We start from the raw sequence: 26,604 nt of genomic DNA on the forward strand, positions 1-26,604 counted from the left end.
TGCAGACTCCCTCCTTACTCTTCTCACAGTCATCAGGCCTTTGCTAAGTGTCAGACTTTCACGTGCACATACACATATACCACACACAAACACAGATACTCTTTGCTCTCTGATACCTGCGAGTGATATTTTATATCTGGTGTAAAGAAACATATACTAATAATACATTTTTTCTTGTATCTTCCTAGTCATAGCTGTTAACTTTATTAATTCTCTTAATAAGTTCATATTTATTTTAAAGTTTCCTTCCTGTTACCTTCTCATTTATTTCCTTACCTCCCATCTTGCATCTTCCCCTTCTATCCCTTTCCTCTGATTTATTTTGCCTTCTCCCCCTTTCTTCTTTTCTTTCCTCTTTCTTTCTCTCCATCCTCTTCAAGTCTCTTCTTCCTTCTCTCTTTCCCCTTCTCTCCTTTTTTTCCTGCCTCTTTCCTTTTTCTTTCCCTCTTTTCTCTCCCTTTTCTCCCTTTCATTTTCCTAGTCTCTTTTCTTTTTTCCTTTCCCCTTTTCTTTTTTCTTCCTAACCTCTTTCTTTTTTCCTTTTTTTCTTTCCTTTCCCTCCTCTCCCTGTCATCTCCTAGTCTCTTCTCCTTTTTCTCCTTTTCTTCTCTCCTAGCATCTTTCCCCATTCTTTTTTTCTCTTTCCTCCTTTTTTCCATCTTTTTTCCTTTCATCTTCTCCTAGCCCCTCTTGCCTTCTCACTCCCTTAATCCTCTCTTCTGGATAAACTGGATGATGAGAGATTAGATCTGGATAGCTAAATTTAAGAATTGTCTGCATAAAGGAGATTAAAAAGACCAAAAATCACCAACAGAGAGAGAGAGAGTGAGAACAGTCCAGTACTGAACCTTGGGGGACATCCATGCTTAAAGGAGTGGAAGGTAAGACATGGATGATGAGCCAGGAAGAAGAGACTGAAAAGAAAAGTCACATACATGTAGATGAGGAAAGAAGAGAAAACAGAGTTATGGAAACCAAAGGAATACAAAGTCATCAGGGGGTGGGGGTGCCCCATAGTGTGAAAAGCTGCAAAAAGATCAGAAAGAGAGAGAGAGAAAAAAAAAAAAAAGATCGTGGGATTGAGAAATGAAGAAGTCATGCCCTGATGGCCTCTCAGAGGACATTTTTCAGTAAATAGTAGGAAGTAGAGGCAATTCTGATATTATGTAAGTCCCTTCCAGCACTTAATTATTTTTTTTGGCCCTAAAAGTAAGGTTTTAATTATGGGAATAAATAATAGAGATGGCTAACAGTGCAAATGATGTTTGAGGAAAATTGTGAAAATATTTCCTCTAGAAATCCCCCAAAATTTTAAAGTTGTAGGAGAAAAGAATTATTGGGAGGCAAGGTACAAAGAATGTCAAGAGAGATAAACTACAAAGTACATGTTAACAAAGAAGACATTTAAGTTTAATTTTAATAATATGGTAATGTATATTATATAGTTTCTGTGTTTGAATATACAGTGTATTTGTCAGCAAAGTGGATTTCTTTTAACTATTGTGTTTCGGGTGGATAATTAGTCTCTTCCTCTTTCCTCCCTTCCCATTCTCCTCCTTTGTTCCCTTGTCTCCTTTTTGCCAGCAGATGGAAATGCTAATCTTTTCCTGATGTCTGTGGTTTCGTGGCCTGTGTCAAATAATGCTGTAGTTGCCACCCACTTTTTAACTTTATCCCTTTTTAAAGTCATCCCCTTTACAGTGTCTGCTACAGGCACCCTCTGTAAGCTGGATAATATTTTAGCAGTGAAAGAAATAGTAGAGTCGGTTCTTTAGTAATGTTGATCATGATAAAGGTGCCCAGAACATTTTGGCTTAAATTAATCAAAAAGTAAGTAGTAAATACCTATTAACTGCTCAATCTCCCTCACTGATGAAGCAAAAATAGCACCCATGAAAGAAATGGTGAGCAATCAGTTGCTATTTGGGGGTAGTGTTCACTATAATTGTGAAAGGAGTTAAGATAAAGCAGTACTAAGTTGCTTTGTTAATTTTTTTCCTCTTATTACAGATTATTATTTGTTATTATAGTTGAAACCATAAGAAATCCACTAAGCATTTGCCTCATAATTCATAGAAAAATATTCATAGATTTGAAGATGAGAGCAACTGAAACTCAGTTTCTTAGACAATTGACTTGTAATAATTACACTTAATTGTAATAATTACACTTAAGCATCGCTCAGTAGTCTTGAATTCTACAACTCAAAGCTTGATGAGACAAAATTAATGACTACAACATATACAGAAATAGATGGGTCCAGTCACCTGTACAAAAACTTTGTCCTCCTGGAAATTATGTATTGTTATTATATGAATAGATATCTAATGATAGTCCAGACATAGAATCCTACAGTGTTTAAGCTGGAAGTATATCTTATCCAGTACTTCTATGTTTATAGATGAAGAACTAGTATCTGAAAGGATAAAGCAATTTGTCCAATGTTATATTGTGAGTGAGTGAAACAGAATTAGGGCTAAAATTCAAGTCTCCTAATATCCATTCTGGTGATCTTCATTCTTAGCTATGAGAGACTCCCTTTCTTACTTTCTTATTAAAAGACTTTATTAGAGTTAGAGGGGACTTTGGAGGGGCAATTAGTCCAACACCATCATTTCACAGATGGAGAAACTGAGGCTCAGGGATGGATGGTGATGTATAGGTGATGATCCCTGAGGTAATATAATATAATAATGGAGCCAGGAGTTCTGACTCCAAATTTAATATTCTTTCTTCTCCAACCCCATACCTATCTGAAACCAAGGTTCAGAAAATATTGCCAATTAAAGTTGTGTTTTACAGCAATGCCAATGCAAAAAAAAATGGAGAGTGACATTTTTTTCCTAGTTTGACGTGATTTTTCTTATGCGGTAAAATAATTGTATAATTATCTATTGGATTTAACATACATTTCTACCATATTTAACATATATTGGACTACTTTCCATCTCGGGGAGAGGGTAGTGGAAAGGGGGAAAATTGGAACACAAGGTTTTGCAAGGGTTAATATTAAAGAATTATCCATGCATATATTTTGAAAAATAAAAATAATTTTTTTTTTAAATAAAGAGAGAAAGAAACCAATATGGAGGGTCAGGAGATAGTCTTGTCATATCACTAAGCCTACTGCTTACTCCCTTTGGAAATGTATTGGCTTCCACTGTCTCCATGGTAACTCTCCAGTTTGGGAACTACTGGCACAAACACATTGCCCTTGCCCCCCATTGCTCATTGCATTTGGTATTCTAGTGAAATCTGGCCTGACCCTGTATAACCTCTGTTTGTTCTTTGTGATTAGGATTTGATCTATGCTCTCTCCCTAGGAGGGCTCTTCCCTGTTAATTCCCCTTAATCCCTGGCCCACATAAGCTCTCAGAGGTGGGGGCCCTCTTAGCCAGTGATTGATAACTTTATTTCACACCCTCCCCATACACACACATGCACTCACACCCAGATAAACTCTTTCCTCCCCCATGGCAGCAGCAGAGCTCCTGAGTCTCCCATGATGCTGTGGCCAGAGCAGACCTGAGTACCAGCCACACTTTGGGGAACATGTGTAGGGTCTCATGAAGGACTGAGTAGTTCTGGAGTTAATGGGGGTAGTTGTTTTCTCTAGTGGCAACACAACTTGCTCTTGGGATCCTTTCACTAGAAAGGAAGACTACCTTCTGGGGTTTCTGTCATGCAGAAATTTTAAGGAATTTTAATAATTTTTAACAATAAATTTAAAAAGATAAATGCAGATGATTCTCACAGCCCAATCCAAGGTAGCTTTTGTCTCTCTGGCAAGGATGCTCCACCCATGGGACCAGTTGTTGTCTAATGGGAAATACTCCTTATTGGACAATGTGGAGGATTTTCTGTAGAATTTCATGAGGTTTATGAAGCACACCAGCCTGAAGTTACCACTCTTTATTCATAGGCAGCTAGGTGGCTCAGTGGCTAGAGGGCTGGGCCTGGAGGCAGGGAGACCTGAGTTACTAGCTGTGTGATCCTAGGCAAGTCAGATAACTAATCTGTCAGCCTTTATCCCGGGAGAAGGAAATGGCAAATCACTCCAGTATCTTTGTCAAGAAAACCCCTCCAACAGCGTGATCCATGGGATCACAAAGAGTTAGATGTGACTAAATGAACAAGGTACGGCATGGGGGAGAGACAGCTCAGAACCAGGAAGGCCTGAGTCCTAAACTTTTGTGATGATGGGCTAAGTCACAGTTAATCTCCAAGTGCCGCCAGATGATTCTCTCAGGCCCCATTGTAAAGTCAGTACCATGTGCTTTGGTTGAGGGAGTTTCTTATATCAATAAAGTCACAAATTCCATTAAAAAACAACTACAAGCTATACAAGGAGCCAGACACCATGGTAGATTATCTCTGCTCTTTCTGGATCCTAAGCCAGGTCTTGGTATAGGATTCCCCCTGCCCGAATGGATCCCTTTTTGAAGGGGCAGGCTGTGGTGAAGTAGCCCAGATAAAGATAGCCAAGAACCTATCTGAGGCTATGCAGTAGTGAACCTTCGAAAGAATCCCAGCATATAGCGCTCGCTCCAGCATTCGCCCTTAGTGTCTATGAGTAGCTCAGTCACCTCAGTCCTGCTACCCAGCCATCCACAAACTGACCAGTCACGAGAATGTCCTCTTTCCATCCAAACTCAGACTTACCATTGTTTGTTCCTGACTCTTAAAATTAACCATCCTCACCTTAAACAACCTTGTGTTGTCAGTCCCAGTTTTGTGGGACTTGGGCAGACCTCAACCAACTTTTTTGTTCTTTACTTTAACTGAAATTAAGCGCCTGATTGTGGCAGGATCAGTGTTTTCCTGACTCAGTTTCCCTTACTCCTTTTCCCCATCCCTGATTCTTCCCAGTTTCCTTGAAGCAGCTTCCTGATGTGAGAACTTAAGATCTCAGCGCTATATCGTCAGTGCCTTTTAGACTTGGTAGATGTCTGAGTTATCAAGTCTTAATGACATACTAACCAGACATATTTCCAGTTAGATATAAGACAGGCTTCATTCAGAGAAACTAAGTCATTCTTGCTATTCTTTTTTTATGGTGATGTTTTTTTTTTATAATAGCTTTTTATTTAAAAAATACATATAAAGATAGTTTTCAACATTCACCCTCCAAAATCTTGTGTTCCAAATTTTTGTCCCTCCCCTAGACAGCAAGTAATATATAGGCTTGTATTTTTGCTGTATCGCCTTGCTGTGTTTAGACAAGTATACCCCCTTGTCTAGTGACTCAAGATTGCCTTATTTCAACCCAATTTCAAATCTGAATGAAAAGTTCCAGCTAGACCTATAGGAACCTGTATGTGCCTAGTGATGGTTGAAATGTTCCTGGATGCTCACTTTAGTTCTGATTAATAACCCAGGAGACCAGTCTCCTGTATATTTAAGATAGGGAATATTGAAAAATACTCAGCCCATCTGGAGCCTGCCTCCTTCTATCCTGCCTAGGATCTCTATGGACCCACTGGGTGGTGTTCATGGTAAACTTAAGTTCAGGCTACACATTTCTCCTAGCACCACTTAAAGCACTTCATGGAAGATTATCTAGCCACCTTGCCTTATATCCCCAGATGTAAACTCATAGAGGGCCCTTGATACATTTAGGAATGGGGAAGAAAAACTGAGGATGGAAACCCATTTGAGAATACATGTGTTGGGTAGATATGAAAACACATCTCAGCAGGATTCTGCAGTGGGTAACTGAGCCAAATGCAAGACCAGAGCTGTCATATTATGATTCTGACTCATGTGGTCCACAACATTCTAAGCGCACTCCAAAATTAGGTTCAAATGTAATTAAGAAATATTTAACAAAATAAATGCAAATACAATTTGTCATTCTTTTTTTAGTCATATCCAACTTTTTGTGGCTATGTATGGGATTTTGTTGGTAAAGATATTGAGTGGTTTGCCATTTCCTTCTCCAGGGGGTTAAATTAAATAGTGTAATCTTAATAATAGTGATCCCATATGTCTGGAGTCAGATTTGAACTCAGGCCTTGTAGACTCCAGGCTCCGTACTTTATCCACTGCCTCAAAAATACAATAAAATATAAATAAAATTAGGTTTTAAATCTAAGTTAATATATGGCCCACAAGGATCCCTATATACAGATATAAAAATTAATGACCTTTTTTTCTCTTTGACTACTGGGCTAGACTATGCTTTTAGTGCTGTAAAGAAGAGATGTTTATTCCCCATCTGTGCAATTTTGTTATTAACTATGTCCCTGGGCACCTATTACAGCTGACTGGATTTACTCATTGGCTAGGCCAGAGATTGCAAGAGTTTCTGAAAAGGAATTGGTAGAAAGCATTCGCTGACCCTCTGGATTTCCCACCAGAACTCCAATACTGTTTGTCAGGAAGAGTGAGAAGTTGGACCTTTGCATGACAATACACCCATGAAAGCACACACTGTATATATTCCTTTCTCTTGATATTTATTCTACTATACGAGTTGGCAGGGATGCCACAGTTCACTTTTCCCTGCCTATCACCCACTACATACTATACTACTACAAATTAGATATCTTAGGTGCTCCTCTCCCTATTTAATGTAGAATTCTATGAAAATAATGTGGATTTATTATTATTTCCAATATGGAAATATGTTTTACATGACTTCATATGTATAATCAATATTATGTTGCTTGCCTTCTCAAGAGATAGGATATGGATAAAATGGAGGAAGACATTTCAGAGCTTATTTTTATTTATTTATTTTTTGGCTGGGGCAATTGGGGTTAAGTGACTTGCTCAGGGTCACACAGCTAGGAAGTGTTAAGTGTCTGAGACCAGATTTGAACTTAGGTCCTCCTGACTTCAGGGCTAGTGCTCTATCCACTATGCCACCTAGCTGCCCCACAGAGTTTAATTTTTTAAAAAATAAATGTTAAAAAAAAATTTAATTGGGAAATATTTAATGAAATAAAGAAAAATATATTTTAAAACAAATAATGTAATTTGCCTTTTAAACCCCAAATTATGCCTTTTTATATGAACAATATAAATCCCATTGCCATTATTTCTCTGTATTTACTCAACTCATCACATTCCCTGTGGTGACTTTGTATCTGAGTGAGCTGAAAGCTGCCCAGACCAACTTATAGAACATTTACAGGCAACCAAAAGTCCCCAAAAGGGAGGTCAACTAGCAGAGTCCTGAGGGGATTTTGTCTGATTCTAGTTTCATAGCCTGGGGACCAATAAGGTTTTCCTGGTGAAAAGTCAGTCAACAAGTATTTTTCAAGCTCTTTTGTGCCAGGCACTATCAATACAAAGAAAGACAAAGCATGACCCACTATCAAGGATCTCATTTTCTAATAATCAACATTTATTAAGCACCTACTATGTTCCAGACATTACAGGGAGATAAATAAATAAATCTATATTTGTGTGTGTGTGTAAACTGAAAGTAATCAATCTCAGAGGGAAGGAGGGTAGAGTAGATGATGGGAAAGATCTGCAGGATGTAGGTTTGAGCTAAGTCCTGAAGCAAGGCAGAAGGTGAAGACAAGGAGGAAGAAAAGGTAACAGGTAGCTTTTCCATCACTGATGATGAGTCCTGTGGTCCTTACTCTGTACCTACTCAATATCCCTCCCTTTAGTCTTCACTACCCCAACCCCGATCTATGGAATCCTTCTCTGCCCAATAATTGAATATGATTAAGAAGAATATATGTTTAAGAGGAATCTAAATATAGGGATGCATTAGAGTGTCTCCAGTACCATCTGTACCTAACACAGGCAGACTTAAACAGTCCTGAGGAGAGGATATGACAACCCACATATAACTTTCTGGAATTGGTAGCAGCTTTCCACCAAGGTTATCCCACTAAGCCATGACCTTGAACTCTGTGGATTTCTTCAAAGGAGAAGGAATGGTATTGATCCAAAGCTGAAGATCAAGAATAGGGTTCAGCAAGATTTTGCAAAAGTGAATATTGGAACCTATTTTTGCATGTATTTGGAAAAAGCAACTATTTTTTAAAAAGAATAGGTTTCAATGAGCATATTATTACTATAAAAGAATCTGAATTAGGGAAACAACATGGAATAAAACAACTTGTCAGTGCTGCTTAATGTTTCCCTTTTTCATATGTTTGCCCAGATTCCATGCTGACTTCCTGTCTGGTTTCATTACTGATCCAAATTTTCCTGATTCCTCTCCAGCCCCCTTTGGATTTCATTTAGTCAATGAACTATGGCTAGACCTAGCATGGTTTTAACTTTATTCCCTTAGATAGGTTTGTTGCCATTTATAAATTTTTATTTCTACTGCTATTTTTTGGTATCACCTCTATTTCTCATTTTAGTCTTCCTATAACAAAGAATTTTTAAAAGGGGGAAAAAAAGCAAATTTAGCAAAACTAACCAAGAAAAAGTTTTCTATTGCATTTAGTGTTCCATGCCCATGAGTACCCATTTTTGCAAAGAATCATGGGGATCCAAAGAGATCATAAAAAAGGGGAAAGGACCCACATGTACAAAAATTTTTATAGCAGCTTTCTTTGTGGCAGCAAAGAACTGGAAGTTGAGTGAATGCCCCTAAATTAGGAAATGACTAGACAAATTGTGATATATGAATATAATGGAATACCATTGTTCTATGAGAAATGATGAGCAGGCTGATTTCAGAAAAATCTGGAAAGATTTATATGTACTGATGCTAAATAAAGTAAGCAGAAGCAGGAGAACATTGTACACAGTAATAGCAACATTATGTGATGATTAGCTTTGATAGCCTTAGCTCTATTTAGCAACACAATGATGGAAGACAATTCCAAAACTTTTTTTCCCCCCCTGAGGCTGGGGTTAAGTGACTTGCCCAGGGTCACACAGCTAGGAAGTGTTAAGTGTCTGAGACCAGATTTGAACTCGGGTCCTCCTGAATTCAAGGCCAGTGCTCTATCTACTTCGCCACCTAGCTGCCCCAATTACAAAACATTTGTGATGAAAAATGCTATCTACATGCAGAGAGAAAAAAATGGAATCTGAATGCAGATTAAAATATACTATTTTCACTTTTTTTTTCTTATGGTTTTTACTTTTTCTTCTATTTCTTCTTTCACAATATGACTAATATGGAAATGTTTTTAACATGATTGTGCATAACCTAAAAAAAAAAAAAAAAGAAATGTCAACATCTTAGAAGGCACATACAGTAAACACTTAAATGACTTATTTATAAGTAAAATTAAATTTAAAATAATTAATATAAAATATATCTATAAAAATTAATGAAAATAATTAATAACATAATATTTATCAGTAAAATTAATTATAAAATAAAATTCATTAATAAGATATTTATTGATAAAATTTTAAGATTTATTTTAAAATTAATATTTAATAAAATGTTATTAATAAATAAAAATAAGCAGGGGGATGAGAGAGGAGGGCCTTCTCTCTTTTCTTTAAACTTATGCTAGTGTATTCAGTTTCCCAGCAGTCAGTTTGTTTTAGTGTTATTCTTTCCATTAATACTGTTGTAATCTATGAGTTTTCCTGGCTCTGCTTACTTTATTTATCAGTTCTTATAAGTCTTCCCATCCTTCTCTATATCCAGATTTACTTTTTTTTACTGTACTTTGGGATTTTTCCCTAATAGATCTCTTCCCTTAGAACCTGTCAATTGTCTTTAAATACTGGAAATCAGTAAAGTTAATTATTTTAATTATAATTATATTAATTTAATTATAAATGCTTTTTTAAACATAACCCCTCAAAAGTTTCTTGAGGGGACAATTATATAGTTATTGTTTTTTTTTCTTTGTATCCGCACTTCTAGTACATTGGATGGCATGTGGTAAGGACTTAATAAAGGCCTATGGAATTAATAAATATTAAACTTATATGAAATAAATATAAGTTTATTATAAATAATTTCCTATTAAAATCAATTTTCAATTTTTTGCACTACCATATCATTTTAAAATAAAGTATTATAATTGTCATGTTACATGCACAAATGAGAAAATCTTTAAAATTTGTGCTAAAAAATTGTATACTAAAGAACTGAGAATTCCATGCACAGAGAATGAGTAAAATGATCAGACTACAAAAATGAAATTTGAGCTTTTCAAAAGGGATATATATTTTATTATTTAGAAATAATGAATGAGTCAAAAAAGATTTCAATTCATAGCATCTCAAATCACTTCCATGTGTAGGACTAGATTAATTGATTTCCTTCCCCCTTCCTCTCCCTACCCACTGTAATTGCTGGACTCATTTAGATTGTATTGAGCAGTTAAAAATGAAGTGTTCTGGTTTTGTGGTTGATGATGCCTGGCTCTTTTTTCTTTTCCATAAAGTAGAAATTTCATTACATTTATTGTTCATGTATTCCCTCCTTTCTTTTCTTTTGTTAATATGTCACTTTACAATACTAAAAGTGAAAAAAGTATGCAACATTTATTTTCCATTGCAATTTAAAACTGAAGAATTATTCAAGCTTGCAGGAAATTAGTCTGCAGATTTTCAAAGCTTGGGTAGAGTAATGAAGAAAGTAAATTACCAAAATTTGGAAAGGAATCAGTTTAGTCAGAGTTAATATAGAGTATAATGAGATCATTAAATCCTTTGTGTTTTAATTGTATGAATTAGAATCCAGAAAATGATCCTTTTATTTTGACTGGTTCTTCCCTATTTTGAGAGTACTTATCAGCGGATGGGTACAGTAGGGGTTGAATCCTATTTCAGTTCATTCTTTCAACAAATATAGTTTACCTTTAAAATTCATTGCTTGTGAGTTATAGACCATATGCAGAAACTAGGCTATTTATGAGCAGATGGATATTTGCAAGTGGGTTGGCTGTTTGAAACCATTACTACTCTGCCTTCTGTTTTTCAAGCACGTTGGTAGCAGGAAGTGTCATGGAAGCCTAGATTCAGAGCTAGGAAGAGTCTTAGAGTTCTAGGCAACTTCTTCATTTTACAGATGAGGAAACTGAGGCTCAGATAGGTTAACTAACTTGTCCAAAGCCACGTTGCAGGTAAGCAATTTGAATTTGAGCTCAGCTCTTAATGCTTCCAACTCCAGCATTCTATCACTGTGCCATGCAATCTCCAAATAACTTATAGTGGATTTCATTATTTTGTTTATTTATATCAGGGCTTCTTAAACTTTTTCCATTTGTGACTCTTTTTAGCTCAAGAAATTTTTATGTGATCCTGGGTGTGTAGATAAAATAGCCATATTTTATATAAATCATAATTTCATAAACCCCAAATTCAATGACAAAATCCCATATAGGGTTGTGACCCACAGTTTGAGCAACAAGGATTTATGTCACTATTACTTGAGAATTCTTTAAAATGTTTTGGCTTTTCAGTTGACTTTTAATATTTCATTGAAGAAATCATAAATATATATTTGGAAGGAACCTCAAATACCATTTAGCATGCTTCCTTTCCCCTATTCCCCACTCCAACTTATACATATTAGTAACAACATTTTCTGTTAATTGTAGCAAACATAGTTCAATTCACCTTGATGCTTCATTGATTTAATATTCATCAGTGTTAGAAATTTATATGACTCTCCATATTAATCAGATACATAGAATTCCTAGTGAGACTCTGGATATATCCCTTTTTATTCCTTTTTTTTTTTTTCCCACTGAGGCTGGGGTTAAATGACTTGCCCAGGGTCACACAGCTAGGAAGTGTTAAGTGTCTGAGACCAGATTTGAACTCGGGTCCTCCTGAACTCAGGGCTGGTGCTCTATCCACTGCGCCACCTAGCTGCCCCTCCCTTTTTATTCTTTAAACTTTTTTTCAAGTAACAATCATTTATTTTCTCTCTATCCAACTTCACAGCTATCCCAGGCCCTCCAGTGAAAAAAAAACAAAACTCTTGTAATATTATACGCATAGTCACCAAATCTCCACATTGGCCCTATCCGAAAAATATGTTTAATTTTGCATCCTGCATCTACCAGGTTTGTTAGGAGATAGGTAGCATGTTTCATCTCTGACTCCTTATGATGATTGTTGATTGTTGCAGTGATCAGAGTTCTTAAGTCTATCACAGTTGTTTGTCTTTATATTTTTACTGCTATTAGACAAATTGTTCTCTAGATTCTGTTTATTTTACTCTCTTAACAGTTCATATCAGTCTTACAGGTTTTTCTGAAATCATCCTTTTTGTTATTTCTTACAGTACCTCACTAAGTTCCTGTACCATGATTTATTTAACCTTTCCCTTAATTAATGAATACCCACTTGCTTTCCAATTCTTTGCCAAAAACTGCTGCTACAAAGAATTTTCTGCATATGAGTCCATTTTCTCTTTCTTTGATCTCTTTAGGGTATAGATGATATTGATACAAGTGGTATTGATGGGTCAAAAGGAGTATGAAGTAAAGTAACTTTTAGAACATAGTTCTAAACTTTTCTAGAATGACTTCGAATTCACATCTCCACCATGAGGGCATAAATGTTTCTATTTTCCCATATCCCCTTCAACATCTGTCATGTTCCATTTTTGGATCAGCTTTGTCACTCTGAGTCTCAATGACTCATCTGGAATCACATTGAAAGGACATTTGAACCCAGAACTTCCAGAGTCCAAATCTAGTATTATAATCACTACATCTCAACTAACCCTTCTTTTTTTTAATTTTTTAAAATTAATTTTACAATTATAATTTTTTGACAGTACATATGCATGGGTAATTTTTTACAACATTATCCCTTGTACTCACTTCTGTTCCGAATTTTCCCCTCCTTCCCTCTACCCCCTCCCCTAGATGACAGGCAATCCCATACATGTTAAATGTGTTATAGTATATCCTAGATACAATATATGTGTGCAGAACCTAATTTCTTGTTGCATAGGAAGAATTGGATTCAGAAGGTAAAAATAACCTGGGAAGAAAGACAATAGTGCAAACAGTTTACACTCAATTCCCAGTATTCCTTCTCTGAGTGTAGCTAATTCTGTCCATCATTGATCAACTGGAACTGAATTAGATCTTCTCTATGTTGAAGGTATCCACTTCAGTCAGAATACATCTTCATACAGTATCGTTTCAACTAACCCTTCTGATGATTCTTCTAGGTTCATAGGTGCTTCATTTGCATCTGCCATATTCCATGCTCACTTAAAAAAAAATTTGATAATAAGCTGAGTATGCACTGGGCTAGGTCCTGAGGAAAATAGACAGATGAATAAGAAATAGTCAGTGCCCTAAAGGAACTTTAATCCAGTAATATTTTCCCTAAGAAAGGAAAGAGAATTAGCTTACTTTTGGCTTAAGATAAAAATAACTGGAAAGGCTGGGGCCCAGAGAAATAGAGTCTCCAGTCCCCTTCATAATTCTAACTTTGCATTCAAAGACTAGTGGAATCCATAGTCTTTATATAGCCTCTGTAACACATCCGATGTAACATTTTATAGGCAAGAATGGAACCAGACCGGGCCTTGATCTCACAGATCTGAACCTTTTAGTTACTAAGAAATAATTATAAATTATATACCTGTTCAGATATAATCACTGCTCTGGCAGGAAGATTCTGCAAAGGTATCCATTGATATATTTAATTGCTAAATCCAGTAGGCTTTCTTCAGTCCTCATCTTCCTTGACCTCTCTTCAGCCTCTACAATTGTTGACAACTGTCCCTCCCAGAATACTCTCCTTTCTTTTGACCAATGTGGGATTTCTCTCTCCTGCTTCTCTTTTCTCTTTTTATACCATTTGTCAGTATCCTTTATCAGTTCATCATTTGTTTTCTACCCCTTCAGAGGACATTCCTCAAACCTTAGGTCTGGACCTTCTTTTTTCTCTCTATACTCTTTTCTATGATGATTCTATTTGATCCTGTGGATTAATTTGTCACTTCTATATTTAGTATTATAAATTTTGCAAACCTGATAGGTGTGAAGTGAAAATTCAGAGTTGTTTTAGATTGTAAGAAAACACAAATCATAAACAAGCATATGAAAGTGTGATACACACTTCTGAAAGCAGCTTATGTATATCTTTTGATCATTTATCTATTTGGGAATGGCTCTTTTGAAACATTCTTTCCTTCATAAGTTCAAATTCTTTATAAAGCAAGGGTTCTTAAGCTGGGGTCCTTGGATAAATTTTAGTGGGTCTAAACTTGCAGAGGAAAAAAATTGTATCTTTATTTTCCTGGAGCTCTTGGATAAATTTTAGTGGGTCTGTGAACTTGCATGGGGAAAAAATTACATCTTTATTTTCATTAACTTTTAATCTTTTAACAGAAATTTTAGCATTTCTATCCATTCTGAATTTCCACATATATATATATATATGTATGTATATTCTGAGAAGATCTGTAGGCTTTAGATTGCAAAAAGGCTTATGACACAAAAAAAGTTTAACAATCTCTGATATAGAGGTTGGAAAGCCTTTATATATATTTACAGGGAGTGGTTATATATATTATGTTATATTATGACACACAAAAAAATTTAAGAACCTCTGATGTAGAGATTGGAAAGTCTATATATTTTTACAGGGAGTTGTTATATATATTATATTACATTAATAATAGCTCTTTGCCTCCATTGACATAAATATCAAAGACCAACCAATATCCAAAATAATTCCTTTCTCTTGCTAGTAAACTATATCCCTTCTGCTTTGAGAAAGCTAGGTTTACTTTACTATTCAAAAATACAATCCCTACAGGAACTTCAGATTTAAGGGACTTTCTTCTAAAGAGAAGCAGACCACCATCCTCATCACCCCCACTCCACCACAGTCAATTCCATTGGTTTCATATTACCTCCAGAAGCTAATATAAAATCCTTTGTATGGCTCCTTCCTACCTTTACAGTCTTAATACTCTATAACCTCTGTATTCTGAGTTCTAGTGACATTGGACTTCCTATTCTTCCTCAAGCAAGATATTTCATCTCTCCCTTCCAAGCATTTTCACTCATTGTCTCTCCTACTGGAATTCTCTCCCTTCTGGATTCCTTGGCTTCTTTCAAGTGCCAGTTAAAATATTATTTTCTGTAAGAAGCTTTTCCTAATCCTTCTTAATGCTAGTGCCTTCTCTCTGTTGATTATTCTAACATATACCAAATATCTTGTTTATACAAAGTTTTTTTTTTCCATGCTGTCTATCATTTTTACTGTGAGCTGCTCAAGGGTAGGGATTTTTGTTTGCCTTTCTCAGTATTTGTAGTGCTTAGCATAATTACTCATACACAGTAGATATTTAATAAATAAATGCTTGTTGAATTGACTTCCTTATGTTTGGGGTGGGGAAGGAGATAAGATTTTCATTAGTGCCTAATATACACCAGACACAAATATCTCATTTAACCATTGTTTGTAATCCCTGGGACAGCTTCTTAACTCTCCCTAAATCCCAACCCATAATAGGAACTATTATGTAAACTTGTTTTTACATATTTAAGGTGGATCTAGATATTGGGACTCCCTCCTAATGGGTCATCTACCTAAGAATCTGAAGGTAGTAACCGGAATGATTTTATAAAAATTCCAGTTACTAACTAGTAAAATTATTTCCTGATGAAGTTGTATTGCTCCACATGTTTTTATTAGAGATTTCCTCTCTCAGGAATCAAGCTAGTTCTCCAGCTTGACATCCATACTTTGTTGTAATTTTCTCCTTTTGGAGTTTTTTATCAATCCAGGGAAGAGGCAAATGCTTATCCCTGAGATCTTTTGAGGAAATTTACAAAATCAAAAACCTGAAAAAGCTTTAAATGACATAATAGAGACCCTTATTATGTCTTTTTAGGGCTAATGCATCTTCAAAAAAAAATCAGCATTCTGCTTGATAAGGATTTTCTGCACGTGGGCTATGATATGAAGTGAAGTGTATTTTACAGCTTAGTACTGTAACTGGATCACACCTTGCCTCGTATAACTTTTGTGTTAGTCACTAAAAAACCCCAAATGTGTGTTTAATTAATTTATTTGTTGTTGTTTAATTGCGTTCAACTCCCTCTGACCCCATTTTGGATTTTCTCAGCAAGGATAGTGAGTTGACTTGTCATTTCCTTCTCCAACTCATTTTATAGATAAAGAAACAGAGATAACTTGTTATATGACTTGCCCAGGGTCACACAATTAGTAAGTATGTGAGACTAGATTTGAACTCATAACTCATACTGATTCCATAACAGCACTCTACCCACTATGCTGTCTCACTGTTTGTACATACCACTAACTAAAAACATCAGAATGCATAGGAACATTAGATTTTAGCTCTTGAGCCAGAAGGGACTCTAAAAGTCACCTATTCCAACTCCCTAATTTTATAAATTTTACCTACAGAAGGCTGGATCAGAGCTAAAACACCCTAAAATATTGTAATCTAGACCCAAGAAGCTATAATAATTCTCTTTACTCTTAACAGTATTTAATTTTAAGATCAGAGGACTTTAATATTAGAAAGGATTTTAGAATTCATCTGATCCAGCTTTCATGTTTTTAAGATCTGGCTTATCTGAGCCAGATAAGTAAGATTACTTACTTAAGGACCTAGAAATAGTTAATAGAAAAGCTTGGATTTGAATTCATGTCCTCTGACTCCAGAACCATGTTGGCATTTCAGATGATGTTACTTAATCCAAACAATAGATTTGGATTACATATGATGGGGATATTTTTTCAAGACATTGTACTTTATCAGATAATCTCTGAGAAACAAAATAGCAGCATATACTGATATTGAGACACATTAGACATTCATTTTTGCATGATTTTTGTTTATGTCTAGTGTTTAGTACAATAAAGGGCACATAACACAGGACATGAACCCAGCTGGTGCTTAATAAATATTGACTTGATTGATTAGCTGTGAGGTTTTCCAATAGAGTGTTAAATTCCTTGAAGTCAAGGTCTTTTTTCATTGTTGTCTTTGAATCATCAGCACTTAACACAGTGTCATATAACGTGTTTAATAAATGCTTACTGGACTTAATTGAATGGAATTGAACTGAATTGTTCAAAGCATAAATCTAGTTATTGGCAAAAGAAGCATGTCAGGTGTATGATGTAGAAGGGATTCTTGCTCAAGTATGAACTGGACCAAATGGCCCCTGAAGTCCCTCACAACACAGGAGATTTTGCAATAATCAGAGTACAAAAGAAGATTAAGGTGAATAAAATTCATGGAGATCCTTTCTTTCAGTTTTACTATTGTCTTTTGTGTTCTCACCACACTTTTAAAGCCAATAATTGCTTTTTTCTTTAATTTTCAACAGGTTAATGAAGGTCTGATATTATACAAGCATTTGAACAGTGAAATTCAAGTCTGGGATGCAGAAGATTCATTTACGTTCACAGTGTCCTCACCTCCAGCTATTTTAGGACCCCAGGTGTTTCCTATTATAATCTCATATGATATTAATGAGCCTGGCCAGCACAGTCACCTGCTTGCAAACACAGGTATAGTGATTAAAATGTGAGGCTATTTTGTTTTTATGATTAGCTGTGGCCAATATTGTGAGTGGGAAGAAAAAGCATGGCTCAGAATCTCTCCTTTTGGATTTTTAATCACACTAATGATATTAACCTCAATATTTTTGGTGTACGTAGTTAGGGTTCTTTTGTACATTACTATCAAACTCCTTAACTGGGGACTTTGTCCAAACCTGTTTTGTTTTCTTTTGTGAAAAATTTTTAGAAATCATTAGGACTAAATAGGACATTATGTAAACAGCTGTTGCTGAGAGACAATGAATAGCAGGAGTTTTTTTGTTATTAAGTCATTTTTCAGTGGTGTCTGACTCTCCATGACCCCATTTGAGGTTTGCCTGGTAAAAATACTGGCATGTTTGCTATTTCCTTCTCCAGCTCATTTTGCAAATGAGGAAACTGAGGCATTCAGGCTTAAGTGACTTGCTCAGGATTTGAGCTAGTAAATGTCTGAGGCTGGATTTGTATGCATTAAGGTGAGCCTAATTCCAAGACCAGTATTCTATCCACTGTGCCAGTGAATATAGTTATTAGAAAAGAAAAAAAAATTTAGATACCCTTTAAAAAAAATTTTACCCTTTATTGTAAAGATCCAAAAAGCATTTAATGACATACCCTTGACCTAAAATTCCCAAAATAATAATAGGAAAGAAGACATAGAAGCTTTATGCTTTAAAATACATTGCAAAGATTTTTTCATTGGCTCTTCACAACAACTCTGTGAAGTTTTTGTGGATATTAATCTTTTGTTTTATAAATCAGGAAACTGAAAATCCATGGTATTAAAGTCAGACCTGGAACTCGAATCAGTCTAGTGCTTTTTTTTTTTTTTTTTTTTTTTTTTTGCTCAGACATATAACTTCCCTGTGGCAAATCACAGAATAGCTTTTTGTGGCCTTTTCAGTCATATTAGCCTTCAGTTATGCTAGTTCCTACACACAGTACTCCCATCTTCTGCATCCATGCTTTTGGACTAGTTGGTCCCCTTGTCATCCCCCCCAACCTCCAACTCACAGACGCCTTTGCTTCCTTTAAAAACTCACCTCAAACCTCACTTTTTCTACCTTTCCTGTTCCCTCCAGCTTAATGACATCTAAGATTACCTTTCACTTACTCTGAATTTTATCTGCTCATAAAATATATGTATATATATTTATGTATGTATATATGTATACACAATACATGCTATATATACTATGTATATATATACATATATACACATACATACTATATATATCATATATATGTATGTACACACACATAAAAAATCTTCTCCTCTGGTTTTCATTAGAATGTATGCTTCTTGAAAGCAGGGACAGCACACTCAACACTCACACAGTGTCTGCCACATAATACACTTTTAATAAACAATTGCTGATTGATTAGCTTTGGAAATTTGCACTAAATCTCTATTTAGTGTAAGAAGATAGACCAGGAAATTAAAATCCCCTAAACTAAGATTCCTCCACAACAGGCCCACTCATAGTAGTGTGCAAAGAACCTTGAGTTCTCAGCCTGTGGAGCATAGGGTTGATGGATCTGAAGCTGAAAAGGTTTCCCTTATGATCTGGTGGCTTACTTTGCATTTGTCACCAAAAAACCAGCCTAGCCTAATTCAGAGAGGCTCATCCCCAAGTGATTGATTGTGGGAACCACAACAATTCATGCAGGAAAAGCAGCATGGTACAGTGGAATGTTAGCAGGCCTTGGAGTCATATATAATTATATACACACACATATATATATACAAATATATATACAAATTCTGGGCCTGTCACATAGCAGTTATGTGGTCTTGAGGCAGTCTCTTAAGCAAACCAGGCCTCTGTTTCTTCATCAGTAAGATGAAGGGCTTGGCTTGGACTAGGTGACCTCTATGTCTGAACCCTGGAGATTTACTCTAAATCTGTGATCTTATAATCAGCCTTGTTGTTGTGATTGATTTCATGGAGAATACAACTACACTGGGGAAATCAGATCTTCTGAAACTAAAGTGAAAGAAACTCAGCAACAAAACCAGAAAAACTTTTGAAACTGAAGTGCCAATTTGATAGTATGATTTGATCCTCATATTTTAAGTATTTGGATGAATCTAAAATATCAGACAGCAAAGATAATTCAAATGCCTAAGAAACAAAGAAATTCCTTCTTCAGACCATGTCTGAATGGGGAAGTAGTCAATGTATCATATACAAATTTGTTTCAGTAAAATGCTGTTCTTTTCTTCTTATAGGAGCTGTTGTCCAGGAAGGAAGGAAAGTCTTAATTGATAGATCTAAGTTAGATGCATCGAATCTCCTAGTTAAATTACCTGAATCTCAGCGTGCTACATATGAAGTCTGGTACCAGGTTACATCTCTTCCCCACCATGGTACAATTGTAGTTGGAGAGAGAAATATTACCAAAGAAAAACCCTATTTCTCACAGTACATAATTAATAAATATGGCATCACCTATCAACATGATGACTCTGAATCCCTAGCTGATAATTTTACTTTCTCAGTTTGGTTGAATCAGAAGAGTAAATCTGCCACAAAACCGGAGGCCGACTTTCTCGAAGAGGTATTTAATATCACTGTCTCTCCTGTGAATGACCAAGCACCCAAGTTGAAGACAAAAGGACCTTCTCTGAAAGTGCTTCAGGGCAATATGTTTAGATTGGGACCAGACAATCTGCAAGTGGAGGACTTGGACAACTCCCCAGAAGAGATCAGATACACAATCATCAGCAGCCCTACCAATGGCTTTTTAGCAAGAGCTCCCTATCTAGACTTACCCATTCATCAATTTACCCAGGCAGACATTGACAATGGCCAGGTGTGGTTCGTGCAAGATGGAAGTCCAATGTCTGGGGTGTTTTACTTTAGTGTAACAGATGGCAAACACCGTCCACTATACAAACTCTTCCACCTGGAGGTTATACCTATCTCTGTCACACTTGTGAATCTGACTGATCTGCTCCTTCCCCAAGGCCAGACCTCAGTCTCCATCACTAATGTACATCTGTCAGCCATGACCAACGGGAAAAGTACCGAGATTACTTACAAACTAATCCAGCCCCTCCAGCATGGCTGCCTAGTCATGGAAAATGAGCAAGTCACTCATTTCAAACAGGAAGATTTATTTTCTGGAAAACTGTCTTACCACATGACAAATCTCACCGCCTCCCAGGATGAGTTGCAGTTCATGTTGTTTACAACGGAGAATAATCTGACAGACCAGACCCTCCACATCCGAGTACGGCCTTTGCTGCGAGCCGCATCTAGCCTGGAGATTCCCAATAGGATGATTTATCAGTTGAAACGAAAGGACCTGGATGCTACTGAACTTGCTCATTTAACAAAGAGTGTTCCCAGATTTGAAGTCACAGAGCCGCCTGTCCACAGTAGACTTATAAAAAGAGTCAGTCGCCATGCTGAACCAGAAGGAATTGATCTCTTTACCCAAATGGACATTGACCAAGGTATATTGATGCTCGATCCCCATGCTAACATGACTGGAATGGATATGATTAATGATTCATTCACCTTCACGCTCAAGGCAGACCATGTGCAGCCAGCTGTAGGCTACTTTCCCTATACTATCGTGATGTCCGATCCCTTGTTTGTACAAAATGTTACTGCAGAAGTACCATTGGTGGATGCTCTGAGGACATCTCCAGTTTCCCATGAAAAATCTGTGATTTCCATAGGATCCACAGCACAGACTGAAGGCCCCAGGAAGACAAGGAGATTGGGTTCAGATGTCTGGAGAAATCAGAAAGGGGGAGATCTGGAGGCTCCAGTAACCCAGTTTGTCTGGCCAAAGATCGCCACTGAAACCGGCTCAAGGACAGCCAGAGTTCCGCCCAGAGAGAGCAACAATCCCCTCATAGTTATCTTACCCCTTGCTGTCGCCACCTTTCTGTTAATAGTGGCTGTGATGTCACTCTGTATTTGCCTGATGTGCCGCAAAGTGAAAAAAGCTAGCCCCTCTGTCGACCCTCAGACCAGCCCGGAGCCCAGGACTCCCATCCTGAGTCCAGAGAGGAGTTTGACCATCCCCTCGGTCACAGTGACACCCCTTTTAAGAAGCTCCAGCAGCCCGGCACTTAGCCCTTCTCTGGCCCCAACATGTCAGCAGTTGCTTGCCCCAGTGGCTAAGCCAGTGGAAAAAATCTCTCTCTGGGATGCTTGGAGGAATCTGGATCCAGAAATGGTCCAGCACTGCCGAAAGACCAACCCGATGCTTAGGCGCAATCAGTATTGGGTCTAAACAGTATGAAAATTTGCAAAGTGGTGTGAGTTCCCATCATCTGCAAAAAAAATCTGTGGTAGCATCCTTAGCTAGTTTATAATGTTATTTATTTGTGTGTATCTTCTATAAGAGGTTCTGTGTCCCTGAAAAAGAAGGTTACAGTATATTTTCTTTGAAACAGAAAAATCTATTTGTATAAACCCCATATTAAAGATTTCTTTTGTAACTCTTTTGCAATTTCTTATCTGAATTTTTCAGTACTGGTGAAAGTGATTAAATATTTTTCTTCCAAGCAACTCTTCTCTCAAATCAATTCATTTGTCTGTTTGGAAGCTGCAAGAAAATGCAGTGAGTCAGTTGGAAATACAAGAACCTTTTTAGTAAGCCGGAGAATCTATTGAAACTCTGAACCTGTTTCTATGTTATTTTAAAATTTGCTTTGTTTCTTTCAACCTTGAGCTACAACTTTTAGACAGACTGTTCATTTCTTAATGTAATAAATGTCTCTATTTTCATCCATAGTTTGAGAGAGAAGGCCAGCAGGACTGGCTACCCATCTGGGAGATTTTCTACAGACTTTATGTGCACATCTAGAAACATCTGCTAGTTTCTATTACAAACCAGGACTTTATAGCACACTTCACTTTAAGAGTTAAACAAAGTCACAAAATTAAACAAAGTTGAGACTTTTGTGGATTGATTTCACAAAGTTAGCACTGCATTACCTGTGCCTTTGATTGTATGAAATATTTTGTATTGCCAGCATTATTATTTAAGTGGTCTGGTAGAGGGAAGAAATATTCTATTTCAGACTCTCTAAGCCTCAGTTTCTCCCAAAGTAAAATGAGAATAGCAACATGTAGGCCAGAAAATTTTCCTTTGATCTTTTAGATCTGAGGCTTGTTGAATGTATCAGTTTTATATTTTGATCTGTTTTGTGTAAACTGTAGTGAAAAGTTCCCTCCCTTTGTATACACTGTGAAAGATGAATAAACTTATTATTGAGTATATGTGTAAAGCGTACTTTGTAGCATACCACAAAAGGGAGGGGTTGGAAATTCCACAGTAGTATGTTTTAAAACTTGTCTCCAGAATGGTAACCATAAGCAGTTTTTTTTTTTTTTTTTTTTTTTTTGGTGAATTGCATTAAGGTCCCTTAAATTTTTCAGCATACAGATATTTCGAAAGAGTAAGTTGAAGAACTGAGAAGCCCTTTGTTAGCTGGTGGAACACATTAAAAAAAAAAGATACTTGATAGGAATATTTACAGAGATGGGGAGGGGGCCCAAAAATCTCCCTTGACCTACCCAGGTACACTCCATATGGAAATCACTTTTCCCCCTTTTCTTTTCAGCATTTCTGCCTTTACATCCTAGCCAGAGTTATTTAACTCTGTTTTAAACTCTTCCATTTTGAGAGGCAACATGAATAATTTACAAAGTCAATTGGAGAATAACATTATTACAACTTGGTTTTCATGCTTTGTAAGTGAGAAGATGCAGGAAAACTGGAAAATATGGTTGAGAGACATCACACCCAAAGTCTCAGGGAGCCTCAGGGCCTTTCTGTATAAGGCAGAGGATACAAGGGATAAGCAATAAGGCCTCACGTTTCTATTCTCACATAGACTAACAGATGTCATGTCAGCTGCAGTTACCTTTAAAATAGGGGAGTGTGTGCAAATCTTTGATCCAGCAGTGTCTCTACTGGGCTTATATCCCAAACAGATCATGAAGGAGGGAAAGGGGCCCACAAAATGCAAAAATGTTTGTGGCAGCCCTCTGGAAGTGGCAAGAAACTGGAAGCTGAGTAGATGCCCATCAATTGGAGATTGGCTGAATAAATTGTGGTATATGAATGTTATGGAATATTATTGTTCTATAAGAAACAACCAGCAGGATGATTTCAGAAAGGCCTGGAGAGACTTACATGAATTGATGCTGGGTGAAATGAGCAAAACCAGGAGATCATTGTACATGGCAACAAGAAGATTATATAATGATCAATTCTGATGGATGTGGTTCTCTTCAACAAGGAGGTGATTCAGGCCAATTCCAATAGACTTGTCATGGAGACAGCCATGTGCATCCTGAGAGAAAACTTTGGAGACCGAATGTGAATCACAACATGATGTTTTCATCTTTTTTTGTTATTTTCTTGCTTTTTGTTTTCTTTCTCTCCCTTTTTGATCTGATTTTTCTTGCTCAGCATGATAATTGTGGAACTATATATAGAAGAATAGCACATGTTTAATATATATTGAATTACTTGCCATCTAAGGGAGGGAGAAAGAATTTAGAACATAGGTTTTGCAAGAGTGAATGTTGAAAACTATCTTTGCATATATTTTGAAAATAAAAAGCTAAAAAAACATAAAATAAAATGGGGAAGTGGTATTGTCCCCCACCCAGCACACAGAAACCTTCATCTTTGTTTATTAAAGAAGTTCCAAGACAGTTTTACATCTTAATGAGACCTGTGGAGACCTTTAGAAAGTAGAGAAGAGGGTTTTGTTTCCATTTTATTCATTTTATAGAGAGAAATAGAATGGGAATGGCACCAGTTAGTGAGAGGAGAAATAGAGGGAAAGAGAATAATTGACTCTTGGCATTTAGCTACAAATGGAGGATAGAAATTGGTTATCATTTAACAAGTTAGCAGTGTCTAGTGAATCTGTTTTTTTTTTCTTTTCTTTTCTTTTTTTTTAAACTTAGGGACTTGTTGAAGGTAGTTGGAAAGGAACCAGTAGGAAGCAAGGGATTGAAGATTAGAGGCAGAATGATTTTCAGGGCGATCTCCCAAAGAAGAAGAAAGGACAGAAAAGGGCTGGCCTAGGGAAGAGATAAAAAGAGGGACAGTGGGACAGTGGATAGAGTGCTAACTATACCTACAGTCAGGAAAACCTGAGTTTAAATCCAGTCTCCAACATGAATTATAGTGCTCAACTATATAATGGGAATAATAGGACCTAATCCTCCAGATTATTGTTAAGGATTAAATGAGATGATGTTTGTAAAGCACTTGAACTGCTGCCTGGTACATAGTAGGCACTTAATTAATGCTTGCTTCCCCCCCCCCTTTCTCAGAAATGGAATGAAGTAATGGAAGATGTTGTTCAGTCCTTGCAATTATATTCAATTCTTCATGATCCCATTTGAGGTTTTCTTGGCAAAGATACTGGAGTAGTTTGTCATTTCCTTCTTCAGTTCATTCAATAGATGAGGAAATGAGGCAAATGGGGTTAAATGACTTGAGGCACACAATTTATAAATGTTTGAGGCCAGATTTGAATTTAGGAAGAGGATCTCTCACTTCATGTCTGTTGCTTTATCCACTCTGACATCTTTCGGTTTTCTCAGTAAAATGTTTCCAGTTCCTCAACTGAGAAGGAAGAAAGAATGGGTTGTCTTAGAAGTTTAAGGAGAGAAGATTTTAAACAATCTCTTTGGAGAATAGAATAACAAATCAGTTAGGGAAGAGTAAAATTATTTTCTTCCTGTGAGAAGGATTTGCATTCCTTATATCTGATGGCCTGTACCTCCAGAAAGCAATATTTCCAGAGGCAGACAGCTATAAGTTCTTTCAGGAGTGCATCTCTCAGTCATTGCTATGTTTTCTAAATGGTGGCCAACCTTCAAACCCACTGAGTGGGCCTTGTGATACTTTTTTGAAGGGAGCAGAGTTTGGTCAACATATTATACAAATGGGATTTGTATAATGGGAAATTAGGAGTCTGAGGCTCAGGGACACAAAAGACATTATTCAAATACAAAGGAAATATCTAGTTCTTTGTTTCTTTGTTGTAGATTTGACTCACATTAATGGATAGCAATGAACTGAATTCCTATACCATCTTCAGTAATCTACTAGCTATGTGACTCTCAATTTTCTTCTCTAAAATGAGGAAAAGGGTAGAAGCTTTTTTATGAATTCTTTTATTAATTATGGGGTTTAAGAAAGTTTATTTCTGAAGAACTTTGAAAGAGAATCCCCCACTCATTTCCAGATGGTTTCAATTAAAAAACAACATTTGCTTTGGTGCTAGCTCCAACTCATAAAAACAAAAAAAAGGAAGAAAGACTAGTAGTTTGGGCAATCATCTACAGTGTTGAAAAGGGGGTTTTAAAATTCAACTCATTTTACAGTTATTAATTTTAGGGCCTGAAAGCAATGGGAACAACCATAGCTAGTAGATGATCCCATATGTGAAGAACCATTATAGATGGAAGAGGGTTAGTTAGAAAGATTGATACTTCAGAGGAGCTCTTGCATACTTTCCTGACAGAATTACAGATATTGGAGTGAGAAAGGACCTTAAAGAATATCTTGTCCATCCCCTTTCTTGCTTCATTTTGCAAAGGAGGAAACGGAAGCAAAAAAAAAAAAAAAAAAAAGAAGAAGAAGAAGAAGAAGTGGCTTCTTCATGACCACACACCTTGGTGGCTGAGCTGGAAATCAAACCCAGGTCTTTTGACTGTAAATTGTGAGAATGTGAAACTGTATATGTGTAGCGATTGGGGTGGGAGGGATGGGGAGATGAAAGGGAGAGGCACGGCTTTGCTACAGTTAAAAATGGGTGCTTGGGGATTCCTGATCTGCTACTGAGTTTTCAGTTGTGTCATCCTGAATGTGGGGGTTAAACCCATCCTACAGTGAATGATAAATAACATTGTCTGAATTCCCTCAGTGTATGCTTAGTGGTGAAGAGAGCCTTAACCTTAAGCAATTCACTTAATTTCTCTAGAACTCAGTTGTGTAAAATAATAATAATAATAGCGGCACAGTGCATAGGGTGTCAGGCTAGAGTCAGGAAGACTTACTTTTCTGAGTTTCAGATACTTACTAGCTGAATGATCCTGGACAAGTCGCTTAAACCTGTTTGCCTCACTAGAAGCTGGAAGATGAATGGATGTC

General features: G+C 36.6%; 1 protein-coding gene across 1 annotated transcript in view; it reads left to right on the forward strand.

Annotated features, from left to right (window-relative positions):
- LOC141551022 (chondroitin sulfate proteoglycan 4-like) overlaps nt 1-22,698 on the forward strand; it is an 82,928-nt gene extending 60,230 nt beyond the window's left edge. Inside the window, exons 10-11 of the mRNA XM_074282247.1 lie at nt 17,241-17,424; nt 19,688-22,698. Of these exons, the coding sequence (XP_074138348.1) occupies nt 17,241-17,424; nt 19,688-21,708 (2,205 nt within the window). The 3' untranslated portion in view covers nt 21,709-22,698. The remainder of the gene's footprint in view (nt 1-17,240; nt 17,425-19,687) is intronic.
- Nucleotides 22,699-26,604: the final 3,906 nt, after the last annotated feature.

Source organism: Sminthopsis crassicaudata, chromosome 1 (genome assembly GCF_048593235.1).
Source record: "Sminthopsis crassicaudata isolate SCR6 chromosome 1, ASM4859323v1, whole genome shotgun sequence".
Classification (NCBI taxonomy): domain Eukaryota; kingdom Metazoa; phylum Chordata; class Mammalia; order Dasyuromorphia; family Dasyuridae; genus Sminthopsis; species Sminthopsis crassicaudata.